Source organism: Somniosus microcephalus, chromosome 5, assembly GCF_052327205.1.
Source record: "Somniosus microcephalus isolate GS21.2 chromosome 5, FLI_Smic_1.0, whole genome shotgun sequence".
Classification (NCBI taxonomy): domain Eukaryota; kingdom Metazoa; phylum Chordata; class Chondrichthyes; order Squaliformes; family Somniosidae; genus Somniosus; species Somniosus microcephalus.
Window position 1 is genome coordinate 93,463,962 of NC_140991.1, and position 22,663 is coordinate 93,486,624.

The 22,663-nt window shown below is 41.6% G+C and overlaps 2 protein-coding genes across 8 annotated transcripts in view; one reads left to right on the top strand and one right to left on the bottom strand.

Moving 5' to 3' along the window:
• The window catches only part of LOC147117208 (shugoshin 1-like), a 47,023-nt gene extending 41,224 nt beyond the window's left edge, over window positions 1-5,799 (top strand). For all 5 annotated transcript variants that reach the window (XM_085988001.1, XM_085988003.1, XM_085988002.1 and 2 more), the window contains exons 7-9: window positions 2,491-2,745; window positions 3,604-3,787; window positions 5,487-5,799. In XM_085988001.1, the coding sequence (XP_085844127.1) occupies window positions 2,491-2,745; window positions 3,604-3,787; window positions 5,487-5,634 (587 nt within the window). In that variant the 3' untranslated portion in view covers window positions 5,635-5,799. The remainder of the gene's footprint in view (window positions 1-2,490; window positions 2,746-3,603; window positions 3,788-5,486) is intronic.
• A 10,026-nt stretch (window positions 5,800-15,825) lies between these two features.
• The window catches only part of kat2b (K(lysine) acetyltransferase 2B), a 76,711-nt gene continuing 69,873 nt past the window's right edge, over window positions 15,826-22,663 (bottom strand). For all 3 annotated transcript variants that reach the window (XM_085987999.1, XM_085987998.1, XM_085987997.1), the window contains 3 exons: window positions 19,159-19,222; window positions 18,963-19,047; window positions 15,826-16,578 (listed from right to left, as the gene is read on the bottom strand). In XM_085987999.1, the coding sequence (XP_085844125.1) occupies window positions 16,385-16,578; window positions 18,963-19,047; window positions 19,159-19,222 (343 nt within the window). In that variant the 3' untranslated portion in view covers window positions 15,826-16,384. The remainder of the gene's footprint in view (window positions 16,579-18,962; window positions 19,048-19,158; window positions 19,223-22,663) is intronic.

The following is a 22,663-nucleotide window of genomic DNA, read 5'->3' on the forward strand; positions in this document are numbered from 1 at the left end:
CTCTCATGGTAGCTGAATTGTCAGCATTTCCATGTAAAATTTTGGTCTAAGCCAAACATTTATTTTTATGTTTTCAGTATGAAAAAAAACTAGTGGTTTAGTGGCGTGCCTGACATCAAGGTTTTAGCCTTAATTTGTTAAACCCAGCAAGATATTTATAGTTCTCTACTTTGTGATCTTAATGGGCCAGAAATTCCAGAACGGGGCTTGCAGCGCGTGCAAGCCCCATATTTGCACTTACCCGCGCTCCTGCCGATCAGCTTCTGGGACGCCTGAACTTGCAGAAATAGAAAGCACATTCCCGGGCAGCGTATGACGTCACGCCGCCCAGGAGTGCAGCCAGCGCGGACCCAGGAGCGTGCAGTGTAAGTGAGACACGCCCCTTGAGGTCTCAGTTTCACTGGACACGCCCCCAATGTTTCTGTCAAGCTGCTTTGCTTTTTTACATGCAAAGCAGCAGTTTAAATAGGTTTTTGGAAGTTTTTTGAAGATTTTGGTAACTTTTATAAACTTTTTAAAATGTTTACATTATTTTGAGTAATCTGAAGTAGTTTTAAAGAGAATTAAAGCAATTTAAAGACTTTTAAAAGCCCTAAAAGAATTTTTTTAATTCCATTTATTTATTTAGCAATGTCGTCGTCATACGTGTCTTCACACTGTTCCCTTTGGGGAACTGTATGAAGTGGTGGAAGGATTTATGGCCGTGATTAACGCTCATTCCGTGACCGTAACCATCTTTGAACCAGCCATTAGGGCGGTTAGTCCTATGGCGGGAGGGTTTTACGGGCTCCCACAAGCTATACAAGGAGGGGGGGCCACCCACACCCACGGACGCAAATATCCCACTGGATGTCAACCCAGAATTTAGAGCCGGAGCTCCGACTCCACTTGCCGGGACTGTCTGGAGCGGGGTTCGAAACCCTACCCTGATCTGGCCCAGCGGCGGGGATCCTACCGCTATGACAAAGGCCCAATCCGATTAGCAACGTGAAATGGCAGCATAGGGCTCCAGTCACGGGGAGGGAAAAGGCGCAGGAAACGTATGGGTGTCACCTTTTGTGCGGAGCGGGCCTTTTGCGTAGCAGTAAGCATCCCCGCCGCTGGGCCAGAAGGAGTAGGGTTTTGAACCCCACTCCAGACAGTCCCGGCAAGTGGAGTCGGAGCTCCAACTTTAAATTCTGGGTGGACATCCAGCGGGATACTTGCGTCCGTGGGTGTTGGTGGCCCCCCCCCCTCAGATGGGTTGTGGGAGCCTGTAAAACCCTCCCGCCATAGGACTAACCACCCTAATGGCTGGTTCAAAGATGGTTACGGTCACGGAATGAGCGTTAATCACGGCCATAAATCCTTCCACCACTTCATACAGTTCCCCAAAGGGAACAGTGTGAGGATACGTCCAATGATGACCTCTTGCGCAATGCACCTCCTTGGACCCTCAGTCGCAGATGCGAGGGGGCAAGTCGTGCAAGTGTTAAATTTTTTATTTTATTGACGTAAAATGTTGGCCCAATAATTCCCTTCCAAATGCGCTAGTACGGTCGGGGTACTTACGCATCTGGCCGGATGAAATGCCGGTTTTCAGCATGCACAGTGCATGTGGGGAAAACCGGCATTTCCTGTCCTCTGAACGAAGGGGTTCAGAGGCAGAACGCGTGCGACTGCACAGGCAGCGCGTGCGCAGTATAATTCGCCGCTTTCATTAATGCTTTCAGTGAGGTCCAGTCATTACAACTTACACATGAAAAAAGCATGGGTACAGTTGCTCCAGAGGCTGCGGAGGAAGATATTTCTTATCGTGGAGCTTCTGAAAGTATGTATGTCTGTATATATTCCTTTGCGTGTTATGTATATATTCCTTTACTTATGTGTATGAATATTATTTAATTATGACTTTCAGAGAAAGTAAATTATTGGAAAATCATAATTAAAAACATACATTCATACACATTAGTAAAGAAATATAAAACATACATACATATACGTAAAGGAATATATGTGGACATACATACATAACTCATTCTCACATTCCATTCACACAGCCACAATTGCTCCTTCTACCTACCGTTCTGAAAACCCTTTATATAAAAATAAAAAAAAAATTTTAACTTTAAAACTTACTTAAAATTTCTTAAAATAACTTCCCTCCCTTTCCCAAACAAAAATATTGCATTTCAAAAGCTCCACGATAAAATATATCTTCCTCCGCAGCCAATGAACCACTTTACACTTGCTTTTTTTTAAGTGTAACTTCTAAGGACTTAACCTCACGGATTTCATGAATGAAATCCACGAAGTTCACTGCGCAAGCGCAGCCTGTGCAGTCGCACGCGCTCGAGGTCTGGAAATGCCGGCGTTCCCCGCATGCGCTGTTCATGCTGAACGCCGGCATTTCCAACGGCCAGAAGCGTGAGTAAGCCGACCGTACTCACGCTTCTGGCCTGGAATTTCTGGCCCAATGTGTTTTTTAATGCATCTTATTTTGCCCATTAGATAAAACCAGTGAATGTGAAAATTCAAAAACGGCTGGAAAATATATCCAGTTACAACTTGAGTCGGACAATGAACCAGAAAACATTTCTGCTGTCAAACGTAAAAACATAGCGAATTTTCAAAATTCTGAAGAAAGCAGCACTGCTAAATATCTCAAACCAGCACTGAAATGTTTGCTACTGCAGCAAGAGCAAGGTGATGAAAATTCAGGAAGGAATGCAACGGTAAAGAATGAACAAAACCATAAAGCAACAGGTATGGACATGTTCCTGTGCTGAATCATACTGGCTCAAAGGAAATTATGCCAATAATAAAGAAAAGTGTCGCATTGGATGCATTTCAGGATGACTAATACAGTTTTAATTTATCATTGGGGTCACTTGTTACTGAACTTTTGATTACCATATTAAGAATATAACAAACTTTAAAATTTGGACTTGGCTCACACACACATCTCAAAGCTTTTAAAACAAATAATGCTGGAAATTCCCAACATGTCCATCAGTAGAAAGGGAAACATTTGATCAATGTTTCAGGTATAGCCCCTTTGTTAGTACAGAGTCCTGACCTTTCAAATGCTGACCCATTTTCTAGGTATTTCCAGCATTTTCTGTTACTTCAGGTTTCTGGTATTTGCGGTTCTTTTTTCTTCTAAACTTAAACCTTTTGGTATCTTGTGTGTACATTTTACATGGAAGTGTAAACAGTTCACTCTTTAATTTTAGTAAATGTGCTTTTGCACTACGTTACTGTACCATTCTTTCAAGATGGCCATGTTTTCTAACTGGAAGCAAGTATATTTCAAAACGGAGTACAGATGTTGGAGGATAAGATTATTTTAGCACCCATGTAGTTTCTTCCCACTGCTGTATATGCTTAGCAAATATTGAATTATAATTTCAAATGAAATGGAGAATACTGTTGGTCTGTAAGGCAAGTTATTTATTTCCTGTGATCTATTGTGTTTTTTAGAACCATCCATTGGGAAGGTGTGCAGAGTCAGCAGCTATATCAAGCAATTGATTTGTCGTTCTGTACAAAAATGATTTCCTTTTCATAAGAAAGGAATTGTGTTTTACACACATCTCTTAATTTTTCCTATTATTGAAACAGGGATAAATTTTGGACCTCGCTTCAGTCTGAATGATGTCACCAATTATTCATCACTACCCACTGAAAACAAGGAAAAGAAGTCCAGCTTCGTTTTGTTAGAACAACTGAACAAGATTTCTCCGATAGCTGTTAGTAAACGCAGATGCACCATGACTGTAAATTACAAGGAACCCAGTCTCCAATTGTAAGTTGGACTTGTCCATGTATATAGAATCATAAGAGAGTACAGCATAGGAGGCCATTGTACTTGTGCTGGCCCAAGCTCTTCACCTGGAATTATCGACTCCAATCCTATTTCCCTATCCTTGCCCCATGCACTTTTATATCCTTTTTCAAATACTTAACCCATTCTCTTTTAAACGTATTTGTCGCGGCCTCAATAGTAACTTGTGATAAAGCAGTCCATGTTCTAATAATCCTGACTTTTAAAAAATATTAGCCTTTTATTCTTCCAGTGATAATTTTATGCCCCTTTTTTTCCTGATACAACAACCAATGGAATCAATTTTTCACTATTTACCCCCTCAAAACTTTCATCATTTTGAAAGCCTCTACTCAGTTGCCCGCTTAACCTCCCAGTGAAAAAAGCCTCAATTTTTTTTTTAAGCTTTACTTCATAACTATAACCTCTCAATCCTTTTATCTCAACCTTTGCTATACTCTTCCTTGTATTCTCCTCCATTTGTCTTTATAGCATATATTATTCACAAGATTTGGTGTGAGTGTACAAGTGTTGGCTAAGGTAGATCTGATTCTCAGATTTCCTAACCTTGAGCACCAATGGGCCAATTCGAATGCCTCAAGGGAGACCAAGATATGGCACAGTTGGTCTTCCACTTAATCCTCATCCATGCCTTTGTTATGTCTAGACTTGACCATTCCAACGCACTCCTGGCCGGCCTCGCATCTTCCACCCTCCATAAACTTAAGCTCATCCAAAACTCTGCTGCCCGTATTCTAACTCGCACCAAGTTCTGTTTGTCCATCACCCTTGTGTTCATTGACCTACATTGGCTCCCAGTTGAGCAATGCCTCAACTTTAAAATTCTCATCCTTGTTTTCAAATCCTTCCATGGCCTTTCCCCTCCCTATCACTAACCTTCTCCAGCCATACAACCCTCCGAGATATCTGCACTGCTCCAATTCTGACCTTTTGCGCATTCCCAATGTTAATCGCTTCATCATTGACGACTGTGCCTTCAGCTGCCGAGGCCCTAAGCTTTGGAATTCCCTCCCTACACCTCACCCCCTCGCTACCTCTCCTTTTAAGAAGCCCCATAAAACCTACCTCTTTGGTAAACTTTTGGTCATCTGCCCTAATATCTCCTTGTGTGGCTCGGTGTCAAATTTTGTTTGATAACACCCCTGTGAAGCGCCTTGGGAGTACATTAAAGATGCTATATAAATGCAAGTTGTAGCTGTAATGGTATATGATGTGTTAAGCAATTGCTGATTACCTCCTGTACTTTCCCTATTCCCTTTTGGTTGTGCTGGGGAATAGAACGTTTTTGTCACCCATTGTCTACATTGAGTACTCCCAGGTCAGTTATTGTATGGGCTGCGTAGAAAGCTAAGTGCTCTTTGTTTTGCATTAATACCTTGCTTTAACCCCAACCTTAAAAGAGCCCCGCTTTGAACATCAGATATGTATGAGATTGCTGAATTCGTCCACTTTTTTGCTGGTGTTACATGCACACTAGTGTGCCATATCTCTGCATCTGTAGAGTCTGGTGTGGATTCAAAGGCAGGTAATGAAAGTGAAGGATTGTTCTTATATCAGCAGCTAGCTACAAGGAATGTGGTAGAGAAGGAACTCAATGTTATAAAGAGGAAAATTTATCACCGATTTTAGTGTTAATTGAAAATTTTAATTTGTTCAACAGGAAATTGCGGAGAGGAGACCGATATACTGACACACAATTTTTGCATTCACCGATATTCAAACAGAAAAAGGATGCACCTCAATATAAATCTGGGAAAAAGCCATCTCCACTTAGTAGATATAATGAGGCTTTTGTTGGCTGCCGATAACCTTCTGCTAAATATGAACTGTGTATTGAGATCATGATAAATTGAAGTTTGTTCATTTACTGTATGGATTAATTTTGTTTTTAATTTCAGACTTGTTTCATGAGGTGATTTCTTACAATGTATTTTAGATGCTCAAGAAATCTGAAATAAATTTTCAGAACTGTTTGTTTAACCAGTTTTAATTATTAGTATATGATGCCCAATTTATTTACTCAAACTGCCTAAACCATTCAGATAACTTAACTAGGGATCTTGTAAAATGACCAGCGGATGAGTACATTGCCCTCTGTTGAAGCCACATTAGCTAAGTTTAGAATTATCTTGAGCATCATTAACAGATTGTGAAAAATCTGAATAAATGGTCATTACCATCTGATATACCTATCAATTCATCCAATGAAAAGCGACGAGTTAAGTTAGTAACTATAGGTTTTTATTGGCTAAATAACAGAGCCCACCCTCGTGGGTGATCGGGTCCAACAAGGAGGAATACCAGCCAGTCGACCACCTTTATACCTGGGCAAGCAGGCGGAGCCATGGGCGGAGTCAGCTGTGGTCAGCCCAGGTATAACAGCGTGACAAGAGGTGACCTTGTGTAGTGATACAACAGTGTAAACAGTGATAACCATAGTGTAACGATAGTGAACGATAAAAGTGGTTTACCACACCATCTACATAATCAAGCTTTTTTTGTTTCGTGTTGCTTTTGTCTCAGTTTTCTCAGATTTCATTAATGTCTTTCATTTTTGGATGTACTATCGGCCAATGATATGTGATAATTGGTGGTTGGACTGTCAGTTTGCCCAATGTATCATCTCCAAACAATTGAAGTTGGCAGGGAGGCTATCAAAAAAAAATCAACAACTTTTTTTTACAGGTAGGTGTCACTGTATGATACCCAATCTCTGCTATTCACTTTCCCCCCACCCCACCCAAAGATCTTTCTCGTCAGGCCTCAAGTATACTTCACTCGCAGCCTAGGGTCACTGTTCTAGGCCTCAGCCCTTCCTCCGTCTACAGCACTGTGGAAATATGTGTTCATATATCCAGCCGGGCTTCTTTATTCTTAGCTTGGTGTTGCAAAACTAAATAAAGTTGATCCAATCAAACTCTGATTTACTTATATGGCTTGGGTGAATAGCAGAGACTAGGATGGCAGGGTCCATGAGAGACCCAAAAAAATGATCCTGTTTGGGGGAGGGAGAGAAGTGATTTAGGCAGACCTTTTTGTTTGGGGATGGAAGCAAGAGAGAGAAGGGCCATTTTTAGAGAACTGGATGCATCTCTGGCTCTGCTGGGACCAATGACATTTGCTGTTGAGGTTTAATGAGCTCACATTATAATACAGTATACCTTTCAGCTACCATGACTAGCATCACACTCAGTAGTTTTAAAGAAAACCTGTTCGCTTACTGAAGAATGTTCTGAGCAGAAAGTTTTTTGTTTGGAGGATAATCCTCTGAGTTTGTTGGGTTCTCATAAGGATTTGCAAGCGAAGGACACCCTGAACAATGAAGTTCAGAAATTGCTGCTCAGTGGCATGATAAAGCAAGGTCTGCCTCATCAGGAAAACACTGGGTTTTATTCCTGTTCTTTAGTTTTTAGTATATGGGATGTACAACTCCTCCTACACCCCAGATCTTTATCATGAAAGGAAAATTTCAAACTATTTACCCTGCTGCAGGTCATATAGGTGATGTAGCCAGGAACCTTGCAGGATGTACTTCCATAGAGAAATCTACAGGAAATGCCTCCAGGTTAACAGGTGCATTATGAATACAATGTATTGTAGTTTTGCCTGAGAGGTGGTGGATATGGAGTCCAGTGGCACAGGGTGCCGACCAGGAGACCTGCTCTGTCCTGGATGGTGTTGACTTAATGATTTTTGCAGAATACTTGTTTGGTTACCACTGATTCCAGATGGAGCAGGTTCCTGTTTACTCTTGCCTACACATTTGGTTGCAGAGGATACTCTACTGAATTGCAGGCTTGTTTTCAGACTTCTCATGGCATAGTCTTTATTGACAGACTGCAACCAATCCCATGTTTCACATGAGAAACAAGATAAAAATGCAGTTTGATTATTTCTGCTATTTTTGTGGTATTGTAGATGTTACACAGTTGGCTGTTACAACTTCAGTGCTTTGAAGTATTGTAATGTGAGCTCATTAAACCTCAACAGCAAATGTCATTGATCCCACCCTCCACCCTTTCCTTTTGTAACCCCTGGGCTAAGGTGTTTTCCCGTGGTGGAAAAGTTCAATTGTGGAGGTTCTATACTTCATTTTTTAAATTTGTTCTCTGGATATGGGTGACATTGGCAAGGCTGTATTTATTGCCCATCCCTAGTTGCCCTGAGAAGTTGATGGTGGGCCTTCTTGAACTGCTGCAGTTCTTGTGCTTCAACAATGGTGTTGGGTAAGGAATTCTCACAGAACAGAACACACAAACCCCACAATGCAGATAGAGGCCATTTCAGCCCATCGAGCCTGCACCGACACATATCCCACCCGATCCCCGTAACCCCTACACCAACACATATGCCACCCTATCCCCGTAACCCCACGTATTTAATCCCCCTAACACTAAGGGTCAATTTATCATAGCCAATCAACCTAACCCGCACATCTTTGGACTGTGGGAGGAAACCGGAGCACCCGGAGGAAACCCACGCAAACACGGGGAGAATGTGCAAACTCCACACAGTCACCCGAGGCCGGATTCGAACCCGGGACCCTGGCGCTGTGAGGCAACAGTGCTAACCACTATGCCACCGTGCTGCCCATTAAAGGATATTGACCCAGTGACAATAAAGGAATGGTGATATATGTTCATCAGGATGGCGTATGACTTGGAGGTTATGGTGCTGCATGATATTGCTGCTCTTGTTTTTCCTCAATGGTAGGGGTTGCAGGGGAAGAAGGTGTGTGCATTGCTGTGAAGCATGCTACAACTTGTACATATTGCAGCGAGTGTGCCGGTAGTAGAGGGGGTGGATATGGAGTCCATTGACATAGGGTGCTGATCAGGAGACCTGTCCTGGGTGGTGTTGAGCTTCTTGTGGCTGCACCTGTTCAGGTGAGTGGTAAGTATTCTATCACACTGCTGACTCGCCTCTTGTAGATGGTGGAAAGCCTTTGAGGGGTCAGGAGATGAGCTGCTCAACAATGTTGACTTTTAAGATGTTGGTGGGGGATTTGGTGATAGTGGTACCATTAAAGGTCAGAGAGGTGGCTGGGCTTTTTCTTGTTGGAAATGGTTATTACCTGGCACTTGTCATCAGCCTAAGCCTACATGTTATGTAGATGCTCAACTCGGCTGGCATAGATTATTATTGGAGGAGTTGTGAATGGAACTGAATCCTCTGGAATAGTCAGTGAGAAGCTCCACTCCTGACCTTATGCCAGAGGGAAGTTGTTCATCAAGCAGCTGAAGACTCCTTGGATTGAGGACTTCAGCATAGTTCTTCATAAGATACTTTGCATTCTGGAATTGGTATCAGATTTGAAGGTAGTCTGATTATGGGGCTGTCGAAGTCCCCTTGCATCCCATGACACAAATAGATGTTTGATTAGCCTTATACAAGCTCAGAGCAGGTAGCTGACCGGAGTCATGAGGAAATAGTTTGCTACATAAGCAAACGGCATGGAATCCAATCTTGAGCTCTTTGTCACTAACATTCAGGTATGCAATTTTTCAGTGGATGGAGATACGGAATGAAGTGGCAGATGCTTACAGCGGCTACCATCTAGCCACAAGAGCAGCACCTGCACTGCACAAGCACTAAGCAATCTGCCACAAGACAATCTATATGGTGACTTTTTAAGTAACAGGTTATCAATTTTTGTAAGGTATAGAATAATGAGGCTCTGGCTCCAGCTGTTGCTCCTTTTATTGTCTTTTCCTCATTTGAATTCAGGAAGATAGTTGTGTGTGGATTGACTACAGGATTCCTTAGAGAGGACAGTCTGATGCAAATGGAACAGCCAGATCTAGTATTATACATATGCTTCTGAAGAGGGCCAGCATGGAGAACCAAGAATGATGGCAGGCAGCAGTTTCTATCCACCTGGCTCCTAGGATTTAGTTTAACATTCTGATTGAGTTACACTTGGTAGCCATGTCTTAAATTCAGCCCAGGAGTTTCAAATAATATGAACTGTTTTGTGTAAATTATTTTGCATTCTTCATTGAGCTTTGGATAGTTGCAGGGAATGGGTATACATCTGTATTGAATACATTCAGCTCTTGTGAAGCTCCCTTATTTTGTCCCCCTTTCTTAACTCACTGCTTCCTCTTATTCCCAGCACGAGTTAAATCTTACCTACAGCACAGCTTAGCAGCTGCCATCAGAGCCATCGTCTAGTAGCTGCCAGGATATGGCCCTGCCCTGGGGCAGCTGACACAATATTTTCAGTTTGCTGAAATAGCCTTTTGAATTTCGAAGTTTATGATTATTGTGGAAAGTAAGAAATCTATTAAAGTAATGTCTACAATGCCAGTGTAAAGAGTAGAACTAGGAAAAATAACCCTTGCTATCCTGTCAAATTCAACCAGTTTTTTTTTTGGTGGTGGGGGGTGGGAGGAAGAGAGAAAGAACCAACACTAGAAACTAAATACAATAATATGCTGTACTCAAGTACATCATTTGAAAATTACACCATTTATTTTTATCTTAGTACAATATATTAATTTTACAAAAGGACATTTACTGTATAGGTAGCGAATACAAAAGGAGTTTACAAAATCACAAAAGTGAAGTTTACAGTATTGCACAAAATCTACTCCCCCCCCCCCCCCCCCCCCCTAAAAATGAAAAAATGGATACATTTAGAAAACCTCTTAATAAGTTAGTCACACTTTCTTTACATTCTAATTTTGCAGCACTGGACAAGTTATTTTCTTAAAGGAAAAAAATATGGAACATTTTAAATTACTTTGTTTTTATAACTAAATAAAAGCTTTGATGTTCCACGGTCTAAATTATGTTCACTGATCCAACAGTTAAGGCTGGCATTCAGATTATTGGTAGAGAACACAAGCCATACAGGCTTAGATCACAGCATCTTAAGTCTTGGTTTGCTTTGGAATCTTACTTTGACTGAATTACATTCAAATGATGTGAGTATTAACACCACTCTCAAGAACGAATATGAACATGCTTGGAACCACTGGGTGCATCTAACATGTAACAAAATAATTGATTAATTTAATGCATCCTTAATCACTAATTCTGGAGCATTCATACTCTCACTTCAACAATAGGATGCCACAGCCATTTTAATATCAAAGTGCTTTCAGAAATTCTACCCATAATATATAAAAGAAAATAAGGTTACTTTTATCAAGCATACTGTAGCACTTGTAGGTGTTTTACAAACACAGTCACCAGTTGAGACTTGTCTTTTTAAAGATTCCGATGATGATTAATTCCACATTCATGGAAAAGTTCCATGAAGAGGGAAAAATGGATTCTGGGTTTTAACCACATATAAACAAATCACATTTGCACAACTTCCCAAGAGCATCTCTTCTGCTTTTAAGAACAAATTTAAATGATTTTGGATTAAAAAAGTTAAACACACCAATAATTATTAGCACAATATGATGAAACAGGATGTGCTTTGCTACATATAATGAATAGGAACTCAATGAGCTGGATTTTCAGCAGGCCAATTAGGGGCCACCCGGCAATAGGTGACGTCACAGATTGATATTTCATCTGTCAAGACCCTTTGACAGATGAAATATCAGCGTTTCACAGCTATTTGAAGCTGTCAAACACTGACAATCTGTACTCTAAGTTAATTCCTTCCTGTCAGGATGATTTAGAGATCTCCCCAGAGCAGAAAGCTGAATGCTGCAATTTTTGACAGCTCGCAGCCATTCTGCTTTCTGTGCCGGTGAGATGAGGGACTCCCGAGACCTGAAGGAAGGCTGTAAAGGTATGTAAAACTTATTTAAACACTTTACACACACCAAACATACTTACCTTTGCTCTCATGCACTCATCACTCACCTGAACACCGGACATCGCGACCCCTCCAAGCCCTTCATCCTGGCGGTCCGCCTCCTCTAACTTGGCATGGTTTGGAGCTGTCAGGAATCCTACACTTCAAAATTAAAAAAAGAGATTAGGCTAAAAACTGCCTGTTAACTACCTGTTAACAGGCAGTTAATTGGCACTAATCCCCTTCCCGCCTCGGGGAGGCGGGTCCCAGTGCGGGGCGGGTACCCGCCTATTTTGAAACTGGCATGGAGGCGGGGTGGGTTCGGGACTCCCGATTTCGGGATTTTAACCCCCACACGCCTCCAATCCTGCCTCCACGGCCCAATGAAAATCCTGCCCAGTGTGTTTAGCAAAACAAATGCTGTTAAAAGCACTTTAAGGTTAAATTTTAACTTTCTAAATTTCATTTTGCAAACACCTTAGAAATGAAAAAAGATTTGTAGAAATGCTACAATAGCTGTACAAAGTATTGAATAGGTTTCTTTTAACAAATAGGATTACATGTAGATATAGTTAGATCACGGCATTTTAACTAGGGTATGTCAGTAGTTACTGCTATAGTGCAATATTTTGAAGTTTTTATGAAACTAAGACAATTAAATTTGAGGGGCTTTGAATTTTTTTGTAGGCATTGCAATATCTTTAACTTTAGTATGAACTACTCCTAAATCAAGATCAGCATAACTTTCAGTCAGGCAACTACATCATTATTGACAGATATTTATTTTAATACACATTAAAGGTTTTGTTATCTACTGGCTGTGTTAAATGAAAAATGTAGACAACTTGTCCTATCCCAACTTATTGTAAGGATATGAATCTCCCATCAAATGAATTGCAGTAAATAGCTAAACTGCCAGTTCCATGTGCTTGTCTACATAAGTGTTCTCATATAGATAACTTAAAATACTCTTCAACAACATGTGAAGACCGGTGTTAATGGCCATTTATCCATTGTCACACCACATTATTTAGTCATTTAGAATATTTGCTAATTGAGTTATGAGGGACAAGCATTATTACATATATATAAGGAAATGGGTTTTGGTATTGTCTAGCATTTTATTGTTCTTGTATTAGCATTGTCCGCTTCTTGTCATATGCATAAACCATGCAATATATCTGTCAGCTGCACATTAATCGGGACAGATTAACAATCTAAATTTGTGAAGTGTTATATTACAGGTGTCCAACCTGCCCTGGTAAACCAGCCCTTGAAGCTCAGGCAAGACTCATGTGGAGTAAAAACACCAGCACAGAATAGTTGGGCAGAATGGCCTCTTTTGTGCTGTATATTTATGTAATTCTCTAATCTAAATTGCATTTATATTTTCTGTTTTGTTCTGTCTGTATTTTGTGGGTGTGGAGATTTAGAAAGGGCTATTTTAGCACTGTTGCCTCATTGGTGGATACATTTTAAATCAGAACACCAAGGCGTGTTCATAATAGCAACTTGAGATCAATACAAATGAATGGGAATATAGAAATACATGGCCCCCAAGGCTCTATTATACGCTTATATGGCCCAAAAATACAAAAGCTTGGGCACCCCTGTTCTATTGAATAGTGATGTACAGCTCTGTGATTTTTTTTCTTTTCAACCATTACTACAACAGACAATGATATAGATAAGGTAACTAACTGGCTAAAAGAAATTGAAAAAACCTGATGTAAAGTTAACAGTATAATGAGAAATGCACCAGGAATTCGAGTCACTTAGAGATGAGTTCTGTTTATAGCCATGAATTAGTTATTGGCCAATTTTGCAATAACAGAAGGCTTTTTTTATGAAAATGCTAAGAATTTATTGTAATGGTTTCAGACAGACATTGTATCCGTTTCCTCCTCTGCCTCATGCAAATCATGCAGCTGCCACTGGGATGTTTCAGTACAGTTCTAAAAGATTCGATTGTAGGGAAAATCTATTACTGAGGTCAAAAGTAATTGTATGGCTTAATTTCTAGAACTCTCAGTATTTGATTAAATAATCCTCCAGTTCTGATGAGGATCAAAAAATTGTAAAAGAACTAGCTTAAAAAAAATCAATCCTCACTAAACAATTTTATTTTAACCCCAGATTATGAAACAAAGCATTTCTCTCTGAAGTATAGTGTTTGAACAGTAACAAAAAATTATTAATTTAGGAGGCCAATGTCAAAATGTTAGGAGCTCATTGGGGGATATAAACTTCAAAATATTATCTGAACTAATTATATAAAATTTGGAACCAAAATGTTGGCGGGGCTAGGGGGAGTGTGGGAACAGAACAAATTCATCTGTTCACTGCAACAAAACAGGTAGATGTTCTCTTGGTGCGGACCTCAGCCATCCAACAGTCCCGGCGGGATGCATATGGTCCATTTTGAGAGCCTCACCTCATTAACATTCAGCCGTTGGGCTGTGGCCAGGAAATTAGCATCCTGGGGCAACCTGCCAGCTCCGGGCTACTGCAATATCGCGTCCCGGCCAGAAGAAGGTAGGTCGGTGGAGGGTAAGTGGTCACTGAGCGGCAATGGCCCAGGCTGGTTTTGTGGAGCAGAGGGAGCACTCGTGCTCCTACTGGCCCCAAAAAATACAGTAAAACTTAGCTTTGAGCTCCTCTTCGGTTAGACTGCCAGCTGATACTGAACAGAGCATATGCAGCGCTTACTTTGCCTAGTATGTCATAGGACCCTGATTTGCATTTTAACTGGGCCTACCGCCTGACTTGGGTGGGTGCTCCGGGCACTTAGTGGTAGGCTTGGGGGAAAATTTCAACGGCCACAGCGATGGCGGGAACAGTGTGGTAAGTCATTCCCCACCATTTTTGGGGTGCTACCACCCTGTTTCCACTGGGTGGAGGGCCTCAAAGTCTCCCCCATTGCGTTTCTCTAATTCTGTAAACAGCTTAGTTTTACAGTATAGATATTTCAATTGATGAAATGTTCCCTCTATTTATAGTAAAACAAGATTTTCATTCCTCTGTGCATATAAAAAACTAAAAACAGAGGGTGGAAATTCCTCTTTGAAGGTATGTGTAATCTAGCCTTAATTGGAATATAATATGGTTACTACTATGGTCTTCAATTCTAGATTTTAGATTGCATCATTGCTGGGAGTATTCAGAGTAAGTGCAGGCCAGCAAGGGAACTCAGGCTGCCAATGTGTGGTGAGGGAGTTAAATATAATTTGTTAAATATTCTGTAGTCAACTATCTGTTTTAGATACAGATGCACTGTAAGGTACCTGGCCAAAATATCACCATCTTATCAGAAAGGTGCAGTCTGGCATTAGTAATATATGTAGTTGGCTGCCTGCATCTCTAAATATTGCAGATCACATTAATTACAAGAAAAATAATGTTCTTAAATATTCTATGGAGTTTCACATTTATCCTTTCCTTTTGTGAGGTGATGAATCTGGGGAATAAAGCCCATCAGCAGCATTAGGCACCTCCAACCTTAACTGCACAGAAAATTCCTGAAACCATTCTCATTCCTGAAAAAGGAGGCTGTATAATCCGACTGTCAGGAGAAATACACGATGAACACCCTCTATCTACAGAGCGAGAAAATTTCATATTCTGGAAATTATCTTTACCCATGTACAGTAATTGGATATTAAATATCCTGACATTTTAAAATGCATATATTTCTTTCAAATGCAAAACTTTCTCAATTACATTATACAGATTGAGAATATTATACTTTCTCCTAAAGCACTGATTATTTTTTGTCAACCTGGTGTGTGATACTCACAGAAACCCTTAACTACACTCAAGTCTTCAAACCAAATTATTGAGAAATCCACATAGTTTTTGTTTACTGATGTGGTGTAGATACTTTCTCTTTAGGGCCACACCTAAGAGGCAAGGTTTAGGGACCCCCAAGTGTGTTTAACTGACTAAAACCTTGTAACTTTTCAGCATAGAGTATTAGGACGCTCCCAGCAGCTTATCCAGCCAGAGCCACGCTACCTGTGAGGGTCCCAGCTTGTAGTGATAGTGAGTTCAATGGGAAGCATTCCCAGCACTCAGTGAAAGGTCTACCCCCATCAGGTCCCTTCAATGAGCCAGGTCAATCATCAACAGCACTCAAGAGTACTGCAGACCTGTCTGGTTCAGGTATTGCCTCACTGAATCTGCCACAGAGGACTGACTTGCTTCTAGTCTCTCATCACCGTGCTTGGTTACCACCTTCCCCCCCCCCCCCCCCCCCACAAAAGCAGGATGGAGTCAGTTGATTGTTAAACAACTGACAAGTGTGGGTTTGAGAGCTCAATAAGCAGGCAGCAGAAACTCACAAGCAACGTGGTAAGCATAGTTCACTTAAAAATTTGTGAGCACCTGCCACCTGCCTCCTGACCCAGCATGGAAACACACCATACCCTATTGACCAGTAGTTCCACTGGTTGGACATGTGGAGTTTCAGTAATCAAATGAAGGTAATCACTGAACTCTGGATATATGAGCATGTGTTCACATACCTGTGCTCCAAATACTGCCTCTTTATAGCAGATAGTGTCCCAGGCCTCAGCGTTTTCTCATTATGTGGAAGAATCTTCGCAGGACAGCTCTCAGTGTGCAAAACTGATCCAGTCTGTCTCAAATTGCAACTGGCCGCATCAAGAATTTCCCACAAAGTCTGTAACAGCCAGTTTCTAGAGCTACTGGTAAGCATTGTAATAGACCTTCTGTACACTATATAGTACATTAAACTAGCATAGGCTGGTGAGAGCACCACAAAAAATAAAACCTTGAATTTACTTGTCTATCAGTCCAGCTTCTTTAATTTTACTGTAAAAGTTTTTTTCCAAGATGTTGGCACACTTGAAGTATTCACTTTCTGGAGGATTGTATTCTCGACAGTTGGTGAAGATACGTTGCATGTCTGCCATGAACAACTTTTTGGTCACGTAATAGCGGTTCTTGACACGTTCACTCATTGTTTTCAGATCTGTGAAGCAATTGTACCAAAGAAAATGTTACGGAAAGAACATAAGATATAGGAGCAGGTGTAGGTCATTCAGCCTTTTGAGCCTGCTCTGCCATTCAATAAGATCAAGACAGATCTTCTATTTCAAACCCACTTTCCTGCCCTATTCCCACATCGCTTGGTTCCCTTGGTATCCAAAAATCTATTGATCTCGGTCTTGAATATACTCAACGACTGAACATCCACAGCCCTCTGGGGATAGCGAATTCCAGAGATTCACAGCCCTTTGAGTGAAGAAATTTCTCCTTATCTCAGTCTTAAATGACCCACCCCTTATCCTGAGACTATGCCTCTTAGTTCTAGGCTCTCCAGCCAGGGGAAACAACCTCTCAGCATCAACCCTGTCAAGCCCCCTAAGAATTTTATACGTTTGAATGAGATCACCTCACATTCTTCTAAACTCCAGAGAATATAGGCCCATTCCACTCAATATCCTTTCATAGGAAAGCCCTCTCATCCCAGGAATCAATCTACTGAACCTTCGTTACACCCCCTCTAAGGCAAGTATATCCTTCCTTGGGTAAGGAGACCAAAACTGTACACAGTATTCCAGGTGTGGTTTCACCAAAACCCAATATATTTGCAGCAAGGCTTCCTTATTCTTATACTCCAACCCCCTTGCAATAAAGGCTAACATACCATTTGCCTTCCTAATTGTTTGCTATACCTGCAAGCTAATTTTCTGTGATTTGTGTACAAGGACCCCCAAATCCCTCTGAATACCAACATTTACTAGTCTGTCTCCTTTTATAACTGCTTTTCCATTCTTCCTATCAAAGTGGATAATTTCACACTTCCCCACAATTTATTCCGTCCAGCACCACCTTGCCCAATCACATAACCGGTCTATATCCCTTTGCAGCCTCTTTGCGTTCTCTTCACAGCTTACATTCCCACCTAGCTTTGTATCGTCAGCAAACTTGGATATATTACACTCGATCCCCTCATCTAAGTCATTGTAAATAGCTGAGGCCCAAGCACTGACACACTGCCATCCTGAAAATGCCCTGTTTATTCCTACTCTTTGTTTTCTGTCCGTTAACAAATCCTCAATCCATGCTAATATATTACCCCCAATCCCACGAGCCTAATCTTGTGTACAACCTCTAATGTGACACCTTCTGAAAATCCAAATATAATATATCCACTAGTTCTCCCTTATCTACCCTGCTAGTTACACAGTCAAAAAACTAATAGATTTGTCAAGCACCATTTCCCTTTCATAAAACTATGTTGACTAATAAGAACATAATCATATTGTGATTTTCCAAGTGCCCTGTTATCACGTCCTTAATAATAGATTTTGTGTTATCTTGCTCTTTACAGCCTTAGATTTACAATCTGTTCTAACTAATTCAATAACCTATTTCTGTACAAATAAAAGACTCTGGAGTTAGTTATTTTAGTCCATACAATACAGGAAACTTCGCGATATCCGGCACCGACGGGACCGAGCTGCTGCCGATCTATCAAAACTTCCGGATAGACCAGCGCTAATGTTGAAGGATATGGAGGTTTTCATCTCCGTATCTGACAACAAACACTGTTGCTTAGCAACAGCTTGTAAACACTCGGCCCGTACCTTGGAAGCGTCTCTGAAGCTGTTGCTAAGCTACAGAGATGCTTTCCAGAGCCTGACTGTTAAAAAAATGCTAGGAGAAGAAAAAAAACCTAACCAAAACGGCTGCTGATTTCTGCCGTTAGATCGAGGTTTCCGGACATACAACCTCCGCATAAACCAAAGTTTCCTGTAATTTTATTGTGAAATTATTCCGAATTTTCAGCCCTACCACCCGACGGAATGTGGCCACGGCAATGTTCACCGCGGCGTACCGCTGGGCAGGATGGAGTGGCCACAAGTCAGGCCCATTTCAAATGGAAATCGGGGTCCTATGATTTCAATAAGACCCTGTCATTTTAGACTAAATTGGCCAGAGCATAGGCCATGCACTCTTCAACCAGTATTAGCTGGCGGCCTGGCTGAAGAGGATCCTGAAGGTAAATTGCTCTCTTCATGGGGCCAGAATATCCCAGTGTTTTATTCTGTAAACTGGTCTATGTTTTATTTTGCCTCTTCCAGAAGATTGTGTGACTATGGAGGAGAGGGTGATGAGTTTATTGTGCACATTGGCTGCACCGTGTCTGGATGGACAGGCTACATTGGTCTCCTATCCTTTTTTATACATTTGTAAAAACATCCCTTCTTGAAGCAGTTTTCAGGGAAAATCGGTAACATTTTATTTAAGTGTAACATGAAGGTCAGACTCTGAACTGCAATTTCAAAAAGGATTAATTAGGAGCCCATGTACTTGTAATTGTAACTTTATAAAAGAATTCTTACACACCCATTGGAAAGCGAATGACTTCATAATAACCAGGGGCCTCAGTTTTCTTAACTGGCTCCATGAATGGCCAAGCACTTTGGTGACTCTGTTAATTAGAATACAGCAGAATAAACAATTCAGACTTTGTTACAAGTGGCAAAAAAAGATATAAAATAAGTAAACCGCTGTCAACATTAAGCTGAGATTTGGTCTTTACCTTTACTTGCTGCAAGATGTTCTTTAAGGTATTGTAAAGCTGGTCAGGGTCTCTGGAATCTTTTCTGAAACAAAGTGATCAAGTTTAAAAAAAAAAAAGCTGCAATCGAATCTCTTAATTCAACTGCTCAGATTTTCCAGAGCAAAAGTAAAAGAAAAAACGGTCCAAGTGAACAAAATAATTACAAAACAACAAATTTTTCTGCCAAAGTAATTTAATCACTTTTCCTGACTTGTGGCCTGAGACTATTTTCATATTCACCCTCCTAAAAAAAAAAAGTTGCCATCATACCTGAAATCCCCAGAAATTTTGTTGAAAATATATATTTTTTAAAAAGATATTCACAACCCCAAGTACAAAGTTTAGCCTACTGGCGGTGAGAAATTCAGCTTTATAATAGTACAGTAGTAGGTCTAATATTTTGAACATATTATTGAAAATCCAGCATTCCTGCTCTGCAAATGCAGATATCAAAGGCATGTACAGTGTCTGCATTTTACTTTGGAAAAACTAGCTGATTTTGCAGTGAAAAGCAGCCATTATAAAAATGACATACATTTTTAATACATCATCCAGTTAATATGTTTCTGTTGTCAGCACGTGTGTGATATTGTGCAGTTCTGACCCACAATACGGAGTTGGAACAATACTGAGCCATGTACCTGACCCCACTACTTTGGAGAAGGCAGTTTAGCATCAGCCAACATTGGCTCAGGAGAGTGCCACCGCAGATCCCCTTTTGTGCCAACACACCTTGCAGCATATGCTCCAATTGGCACCCTGATGGTGCAGATCAGGGCAAATGCTCAGGCAATTTAAGAGCAGTTCCCCTGTCCACAGCACTTTTTAAAATTCATTCGTGGGATGTGGGCATCACTGGCAAGGCCAACATTTATTGCCGATCCCCAATTGCCCTTGAGAAGGCGGTGCGAAGCTATCTTCTTGAACTGCTGCAGTCCGTGTGGTGAAGGTACTCCCACACTGCTGTTAGGTAGGGAGTTCCAGGATTTTGACCCAGCGACGATGAAGGAACAGTGATATATTTCCAAGAGAAAACCAAGGGTGTGACGAGAATGAGGAACTTAAAGAAATTGTTATTAGTAAAAAAACAGTACTAACAAAATTAATGGGACTAAAAGTCGACAAATCTCAAGGACCAGATGACCTACATCCTAGGGTTTTGAAAGAGGTGGCCATTGGAATAGTGGACGCATTGGTTGTCATCTTCCAAAATTCTATAGATTCTGGGACGGTTCCTGCAGATTGGAGGATAGCAAATGTAACCCTGCTATTTAAGAAAGGCGGGAGAGAGAAAACGGAGAACTACAGACCTGTTAGCCTCACATCAGTAGTTGGGAAAATGCTGGAATCTATTATAAAGGATGCAATAACTGGGCACTTAGAAACTAATAGTAAGATTGGGCAGAGTCAACATGGATTTATGAAACGGAAATCCTGTTTGACAAACCTATTGGAGTTCTTTGAGGATGTAACTAGTGGAGCAGACAAAGGGGAATGGGTAGATGTGGTGTGTCTGGATTTTCAGAAGGCCTTCGATAAGGTCCCACACAAGAGGTTGGTGATCAAAATTAGGGCACATGGAATTGGGGGTAATATACTAGCATGGATTAAGAATGCAGCAAGCCATTAGGAAGGCAAATGGTATGCTGGCCTTCATTACAAGAGGATTTGAATACAGAAGTAAAGAAGTCTTACTCCAATTATATAGGGCCTTGGTGAGACCACACCTGGAGTACTGTGTACAATTTTGGTCTCCTTACCTAAGGAAGGATATACTTGCCATAGAGGGAGTGCAACGAAGGTTCACGAGATTGATTCCTGGGATGGCGGGACTGTCGTATGAGAAGAGATTGAGTAAACTAGCCCTGTATTCTCTTGAATTCAGAAGAATGAGAGGGGATCTCATTGAAGCATACAAAATTATTACAGGGCTTGATGGGATGGATGCTGGGAGAATGTTTCCCTTAGCTGGGGAGTCTAGAACCAGGGACCACAGCCTCAAGATAAGGGGTAGGCCATTCAGGACTGAGATGAGAAGAAATTTCTTCACACACAGGGTGGTGAATCTTTGGAATTCTCTAACCCACAGGGCTGTGGAGGCTCAGTCATTGGGTATATTCAAAACAGAAGTCGATAGATTTCTGACTAGTAAGGGCGTCAAGGGATATGGCGATATGACCGATGAATGGAGTTGAGGCAGAAGACCAGCCATGATCTCATTGAATGGCAGAGCAGGCTCGAAGGGCCAAATGGCCTACTCCTGCTCCTATTTCTTATGTTCTTATGTTAAGTCTGGATGGTGCAGACACGGTGCGCCGGTGGTGGAGGGAGTGAATGTTTAAGGTGGTGGATGGGGTGTCAATCAAGCGGGTTGCTTTGTCTCGGATGGTGTCGAGCTTCTTGAGTGTTGTTGGAGCTGCACTCATCCAGGCAAGTGGAGAGTATTCCATCATACTCCTGACTTGTGCCTTGTCAATGGTGGAAAAGCTTTGGGGAGTCAGGAGGAGAGACACTCGCCGCAGAATACCTAGCCTCTGACTTACTCCTGTAGCCACAGTATTTATGTGGCTGGTCCAGTTAAGTTTCTGGTCAATGGTGACCCCAGAATGTTGTTGGTGGGGGATTCAGTGATGGTAATGCCATTGAATGTCAAGGGTAGGTGGTTAGACTTTCTCTTGTTGGAGATGGTCATTGCCTGGCACTTGTGTGGTGCGAATATTACTTGCCACTTATCAGCCCAAGCCTGAACGTCGTCCAGGTCTTGCTGCATGCGGGCACGGACTGCTTCATTATCTGAGGAGTTGTGAATGGCACTGAACACTGTGCAAGCATCAGCGAACATCCCCATTTATGACCTTATGTTAGAGGGAAAGTCATTGATGAAGCAGCTGAAGATGGTTGGGCCTATTACACTACCCTGAGGAACTCATGCAGCAATGTCCTGGGGCTGTGTTTATTGGCCTCCAACAACCACAACCATCTTCCTTTGTGCTAGGTATGACTCCAGCCAGTGGAGAGATTTTCCCCCTGATTCTCAGTGACTTCAATTTTACTAGGGCTCCTTGATGCCACACTCGGTCAAATACTGCCTTGATGTCAAGGGCAGTCAATCTCACCTCGCCTCTGGAATTCAGTTCTTTTGTCAATGTTTGGACCAAGGCTGTAATGAGGTCTGGAGCCGAGTGGTCCTGGCGGAACCCAAACTGAGCATCGGTGAGCAGGTTATTGGTGAGCAAGTGCTGCTTGATAGCACAGCACGGTGGCATAGTGGTTAGCACTGTTGCCTCACAGCGCCAGGGACCCGGGTTCGAATCTGGCCTCGGGCGACTGTGTGGAGTTTGCACATTCTCCCCGTGTTTGCGTGGGTTTACTCCGGGTGCTCCGGTTTCCTCCCACAGTCCAAAGATGTGCAGGTTAGGTTGATTGGCTATGATAAATTGACCCTTAGTGTTAGGGGGATTAAATACGTGGGGTTACGGGGATA